We start from the raw sequence: 7,500 nt of genomic DNA on the forward strand, positions 1-7,500 counted from the left end.
AATCATGAACCTTCTTTTCTATAATTCATGTATTTGTGTATATGTGTTTGGGAAGATTGTGGGGACGAGTGATTGTTAAAGTAATGATAAAAAGGATCAGAGGTAAAGAGAAAGGGGGGAGGGGAGATAAAGGAAGAAATAAAGAAAGGGAAAGGTAAGATGGGTGGGGGAAGGGAAAGAAAGCAGAGAGGGAGAGGGAGAAAGAAAGGGGGATATGAAGAATAGGAGGAAGAAAGATAGTTGGATAGACAGATTTAGAGAGAGTGAGAGAGAAAAAAGAGAGAGACAGAGAGGGATAGGGAAAGAGAGACAGACACAGATTTAGAAAGAGTTAGAGAATAAGAGCAAGAGACGGAGAGAGAGAAAGAGAGACAGACATACAGAGGGGTGGCCGATCCTCAAATCATCCTCACGGTTGCTCCTCCTTGTTAGTCTCTTCTTCCTGGACCTTGGTGACATCCATCCATCCTTGGCGTCCACACGTCCTCGAAGGTCTTGCCCAGGTCCTCCTTGACCTTGCATTCGTCCAGACTTCCTCGTAGTCCTCGTCCAGGTCTAACTCGGCGGCATATTCGTACACAATCCCTCATAGATCTCGTCCAGGTCTTTCTTGGCTGCGTGATCGACCAGACGTCATCGTAGCCTTCGTCTGGGATTACGGGCGTCCGTTTAGGCGGCGCCATTCTCCGACATCTTGCTGATGCCTGCGCTGACGAGCTCCTGGATTTTGACTGCATCTACGGGCGTCCAGGCAGACGGCGCCCTTCCACAGCATCTTGAGGTGGATAATGCCTGCGCTGACGACCTCCTGGTCTCCTTCCCACAGCATTCTTCGGCGACCGATAGCTTCACCAGGTCCTTCTGCGGTACCGTGTCGGATATCTTTGGTTCAACTGCCATGTTTCGTCGGTGAACCAGATCATACATGCAAGGGCCAATATATTATAGGAAAAGGAAAGGCAACAAGGAGGGTGATGTTAAGTGTGAATTAGCTGGGGGGTTTAAATATAAATTTGCAGTTTTTAATGATAGTTTTGAATTTTTCGTTTTTTTCACAAAGTTAGAAAGGAAAATAAGGGAGGGACACGTAAGTAGCGATCCGCAAGACCCTGCATGAGGTACAAACCGTCTCAGATAGATAAGAGAGCAGATAAGGGAAACAACTGTGTCATTCCGCGATCTACTTGAAACACTAATTATCTCAGATAGAAAGAAAAGTATGTAACAATAAGACAATAAGAAGTAATGTGCATAGTGTTGTACATTCGTCACGACAGGCAAAATCGCGGGGGAGAAAGAGATATCGTTTGTGAGCAAATTTATCCGTCATAATTGCTAATTCACTATTATTACATCATCAGTCTATGTCTGCAACTACGACAACTAACAAACCCTATTTTTGTAAGGTTGCAGTGTCTTTTGTTCTGCATGGGTGAGTGTGTACGTGGATGTGTGTGTGTGTGTGTGTGTGTGTGTGTGTGTGTGTGTGTGTGTGTGTGTGAGCGAGAGAGAGAGAGAGAATGAGCGTAAATGAGAGTGAAAGTGAGCCCGAGTGAAAGTGAACTCACAAAGAATGAATCACAAACACAATGGTTAAGGTTCATATTAACAATTATGCGATGATTAGCTAATGGCATTAAAACAAAATAATTTCAACTGCCACATTGAACTAAGAATTTAATGACATGCGATGAAATGCATGCATTACTAAACGGTGACAGGAATAATTCTTTGCAAACTTCTTACATTGCAGAGCTTCAGATATGCACCGCGCAATCCACGATACTGTTTAATCTTTATTTCGGATTTGATACAAAATTCCGATATATCGAGGTAACAATGTCTGGCTTAAACATGTCAGACTATGTAAGACTTGATCGATGAGTGCCCCCTTGCCCATGTTACCGAACGAAATAAAGTTAATTGAATGAATGAGACGGGAAAATTCCTGAATGAACCTACAATACTCGGCGAGTCTCTGAAGGGCGCTCGTGACTTGGCGTAATAGCGCGCCCTCTAACGGTTGCCACCACGAAATCACACGATCGCCTGGGATTTTACTCAGAACATGCAAGCGACTTGTGAAAGTGAGAAGGATATGATTGATAGGCGAATAAAGATTCTAGCCTGAAACCCTAGTCCTACACTTATGAACGGACTTAAATGCGGGCTCACACCTACTCGAATAAAAGTTGCCGATCGAAATGAATGATTTTCGGTTTTACTCTACACCTGCTATCGTATCGTAGAAGCGTAGATCTATGATTTTATTTACGCAACTCCAGTTTATATTGGGGATCCCTGTGCACTATGATGAAAGAGAAGATGGTAATGCTAAATTAAAACAATTCGTATAAAAATTGCGTTACAATTTCCATCCTAGCGCCAATAAGATGTCACCATTAAGCAATGAAATGATAAAGTAATGACAGACAAACAAATTACGGGAAAAAACAGTTTTTCTACACATAGTTAGGTAAGAGAATTAAACGAGAATGAGAGAGAGAGAATGAAAGAAAATGGAAGAGAGAGATAAAGAGAGGGAAAATGAAATAGAAAATGGAAGAGAAAGAGAGGGAAAGTGGAATAGCGGGAGAGAGAGAGAGAGAGAGAGAGAGAGAGAGAGAGAGAAAGTCAAGGGCTACTTCTTAATTAAGTTAAGTATACCGACATTGGCGGTGGCTAATAACCAGACCGTGCCGGTCTGGTTCTAAGTTAATTGTTGAATTGGTTGTAGAGTGACACTGTCAAGGTGGGGATGTAGGATCCTGCGGGTAGCGGGCAACCGGAGAAGGGAAGGCTCGAAAGGGGAGCCTGAAGGTTGAGAAGGCTTCAGCGAACTTGTGCGACTGCCCCAACGGCGGCGATGCAGCAGGCAAGGTCTATATAAGTACTCATATAGACCTTGGCAGCAGGCGCGTCTCACGTAATTGAACAGCCCGCAGTAAGTGGGTGTGACTGGCTGTTCCTGCTGGTTCAAGGACGTGGCCATATAGGAGCCTTGACACACGTGGAGGGGGGTTTTGAGACCCAGAGAGAGAGTGAGTGAGTGAGTGAAAGATCTCTCTTACAGGGAGAGAGAGAGGGGGGGGAGGGGGGAGGGGGAAGTTATATATGTAATTCTCACTTTGTACAAAATGTATGACTTAGAAATATAGTGAGTATGAAGGCTATATAAAAAATTGTAAAAGGTGTAGAAATTAAAAGCCACCATTCTGTACTTTATTATAGATTAATTGCTCATATACTAATGCTTCATTTTTATCCAGGGAAGGAGAATATAAATGAGTATGTTGCTGGGGGAGAAAAGCCTTCTGTACCTCAAGGTTATGGTGCGTCTGCTGTCTCAGGCAAATATGAAGGTTTTGGAAGTTCTCCCGTTAAACAGGGTGACAGTTTGGTTACGCAGGTGAGTTAATATAGAAGAACCATAGGCATCTTATGTAAAATTACCAATAATATTAATATTGTTGCTTCAAAGTTAATGTAATGAAATGCTAAATCAAGAAGCAAGGTTCTCAATATTTTTATGAAGTTGCATTTCTAATCAATATATGCTTTATGTATGTATGTATATACCTGGTATATATTTTTATCATGTATGACAGTGCAAAGAAACTGACATGAATTTTATACCATATTAGTGCTAGAACACACAGTTCATCCTGGAGTTTTGGTCTTTTTTATAACCTGTCCATCAAAGATATAGATTTAATCAGTCCATTTTATACAGCAAGATTACTGTATATCATACAAAGTGTGGGAAACTATCCTTTACTTTTCTAAAAGCTGTATTCAATAAAACGAGTAGGTGGACAAGAAAATGAACCGAAGATGGAGATTGAGAAATAACAGTTGGCTTCTGGAAACCTAAAATTATATGTATGTAGGAGATACTATGTAATGTATTCTCCATTGGCCAATTATTGTACTAATGAAACAGCTGGGTTTTTGGATATCCAAAAGATTACATGGTTTGGTATTTATCTGGTTCCATTTTCAAGGTGCGTGGCATGGTCGAGCGTGTGATAACACATACTGGCGACTCTAAAGGAGTCAGTGCTGATTTTCTACAAGGAGAAAAGGGAGACTATCAACCCATTTTCCTCCCTTCCCTCGGAGCATCTGTCCCCTCACCACAACAGTCTTTACATCAGTCCCACCTCCCAGGACTAACATCTGGGCAGTTACGTAAATTTAAGGGTAAGTATTTATGAGGTTAATAGCCTCATTACTCACACACACGCATACCCAACTCAACCCCCACACCTATTCCTACCTCTTACAATCTCCATAGATTTCTTTCCTTATATCTCTCACAATATTTGTCTTTATATATGTCTTTATATGTTGCTGGAGTGCACATTTACATCATAGAGGTGAGTTGATGATCAAAATAAAAGTTAGGTGTTTTCTTCTTCTGTAACGGATTAAACAATTATCATGGGAAAGATATGCTAAGTAGGAGTATATGTATTTTTCTAACATTGATATGAAGCTTGAGTTATAACTTGAAATTCAGTTTCACTAATGTTTGCAATTAGTTCAGTTACAACACAAGGTATATATATGAATATATATATAAATATATTTGTACTTTTATGTATATACATATGAATATATGTAAATGTATATTAATACTCATTTTTATATATATATATATATATACATATATATATATATATATATATATATATATGAATATATATAAATATATATTCATAATTGTGTATATATATATATATATATATATATATATATATATATATATATATATATGTATATATATATATATATATATATATATATACATATATATATATATATATATGTATATATATATATATATATATATATATATTTATATATATATATATAAGAATATATATAAATATATATTTATAATTGTATATATATATATAAGAATATATATAAATATATATTTATAATCGTATATATATATATGAATATATATAAATATAAATTTATACTTGTAGATATATATGAATATGTATAAATATATATTTATACTCATGTGCATATATATATATATGAATACATATAAATATATATTTTTACTCATGTGTGTATATATATGTATGAATATATATAAATATCTTTATACTCATATATATATATATATATATATATATATATATATATATATATATATATATATATATATATATGCATATATATATATATATATATATATATATATATATATATATATATATATATATATATATATATATATATATATGTACACACACACACACACACACACACACACACACACACACACACACACACACACACACACACACACACACACACACACACACACACACACACACACACACACACACATATATATATATATATGAATATATAAACATTTTGTAATTACCTCACCATAGATTGTGCAGCCCACAGGTCTGGACGAGCAGGTGGTGGTTGGGATAGTGATGAGGAAGGCCAAGATACTCCGCCGTCTCCCCTCAGCTCCAATGTAGACTTTTCTTTGCCGCTTCCTGAACATCATTCTACAGAGGAAGTATCAGCAGGAGCAGCAGAAGAAGACTACATAACAAAGATTCTGTATTCAGCATCATGGCCTGCGGATCCTGATCAGCTTATTATATCCTGTCGAGAAAGTGCTTCCTTTGACTTGAATGTGTTTTTTGAGAAGGTAACTGCCAAGTTCACAGAATTATGTGATGTAAGGACAAGGAGTTCAGATTCAGCAGAGGACAAGGCAAGAGTTGAAGATACACCAACTCAAAGTAGAGATTTAGCATCATGTAAACCTGATAATGTAACTGTTCAGTTGTTGATGCTACTTCTACTTATTGAATTTGGGATACATTATGATATCTATGCACCAAATATAGCAAATACCCATTTACGAAAAACCTTTCAAACAATTTCTACAAGTAAGAATATAGACTCGAGAGCTCAAACCAAAGCCAAGAAACTTCTCCTGATTCTTGAAAAACTTCAGTGATTAGAAAAAGTAAATATGATTTTTTGTATATTGTGTGCACATTTATATTTTTCCTTTTATTTCATAGCTAGGTCAGAGTTCTCATGTCACTGAGTGGATTACATAAAACAGCCTTCGGAGAAGGAATTCAAGGAAGAGCCATTGCAGTGATTAGCACCTTTTGGCTTGATGATGAAAATTAGGTGAAGCATAGCCAACATATTTTGAAGAAAATATAGTATATTGTGTTTAAATCTGTTCTTCTCTGAGTAGGATATGTTTTCACTGCTGGTGTTAATCACATGACAAAGTCCCAGTTAAGATATGGTAATTATTTGTGATAGAGAGTGATAACACAGAATTATATGATTAAAGTTCCTGGAGTTGGAAGGGATAACTGATCACTGGTATTAAGAGAATTTTTAGGCTCTTTTCCTTTGTATTTCACTATAGTTCTTTAAATTCAACATGTAACAACTCTTCATCTCTCTCTCTTTTACTGACCCTGCCTTTCTCCATTTGCTCCTTCTGTTTACCCTTTTCACTTCCATATTACCCTGCAGCTCTCTATAATTTCTGACTTCTAACATCTTGTCCTAATCATTATTTCATATCCCCTTTTCACTACAATACAAAGTGCTATATGGCCATTGAAGACTAGCATATTTATTTGTTTTTCCCATTACCCATTGAAAATGTATATTACTTTTCACATAATGGTTGTCATAATGGCATCTCCAAAAAGCAAATATGATATAATAGTTGTCTTACTCTCCTACAGTTAGATGTTACTATTTAAAAAAAAGTGTGGGAAAATTCTAAGTGGAGACACTGGGGGAAAAGGAAAATTAGTAAGATTATAACATGAAAAATATAGTAGAAACGATATTAGATGTCATGTGGAAAATGTGTCAGCTTGCAACATAGGGCTAGACCTCACACACCTCCTATGCCTTGTGCACATGCAGTCATCCAGAAGGTCATGTATTGATTTCCATATTAGTTCATTAAGATATGCGAAGGTATCCTATTGTAAATTTGATTTTATTTCTGAAAGTACACAAACCTGACAGAGGAGGGGAATCTCCTTTCTTTTTTTGTGGAGCAGCAGGACTTTTGAGAGGAAAAATTGCACTCATCTTCACAGTTCTTCAACTTGGGTGTATATCTATGCATAAGCTGTACCAAGGTCTGCTAATTGATCTGAAAGCTCATTCCCCCAAATGCTAAAGTAGCTTGATGTAGATACTGCATTTAAAATGAGTTGGCTTGATGGTACACATATCTTTGTCCTTTAAAAAACTAACCAGTTCTGCCACGTATGGTATAATGTTTTAGATGACCCAGTTTTCTAAGTTGAGGGAGCTAAGAAGGGTTCCCTTCATTCTAATTACATATTGTTTGGTTGAGATCTTCTTAAACTGGGAAGGCGTAAATAACGATGCTAATCAAGTTTCAAGATGAATCCTGTGGGAAATCAAACTACAGTTTTATACTGATTTCAGTCAACTTAA

At 36.7% G+C, this 7,500-nt stretch overlaps 1 protein-coding gene across 2 annotated transcripts in view; it reads left to right on the forward strand.

The window, feature by feature from the left end:
• Nucleotides 1–6,745, forward strand: part of LOC113808499 (AP-4 complex accessory subunit Tepsin) — a 17,358-nt gene extending 10,613 nt beyond the window's left edge. The window contains exons 6-8 of one of the 2 annotated variants that reach the window (XM_027359953.2): nt 3,270–3,409; nt 4,005–4,203; nt 5,421–6,745. In XM_027359953.2, coding sequence (XP_027215754.2) covers nt 3,270–3,409; nt 4,005–4,203; nt 5,421–6,007 — 926 coding nt within the window. In that variant the 3' untranslated portion in view covers nt 6,008–6,745. The remainder of the gene's footprint in view (nt 1–3,269; nt 3,410–4,004; nt 4,204–5,420) is intronic. The other variant, XM_027360022.2, reaches the window with a different exon arrangement.
• Nucleotides 6,746–7,500: the final 755 nt, after the last annotated feature.

This window comes from Penaeus vannamei, chromosome 7, assembly GCF_042767895.1.
Source record: "Penaeus vannamei isolate JL-2024 chromosome 7, ASM4276789v1, whole genome shotgun sequence".
Taxonomy (NCBI): Eukaryota; Metazoa; Arthropoda; class Malacostraca; order Decapoda; family Penaeidae; genus Penaeus; species Penaeus vannamei.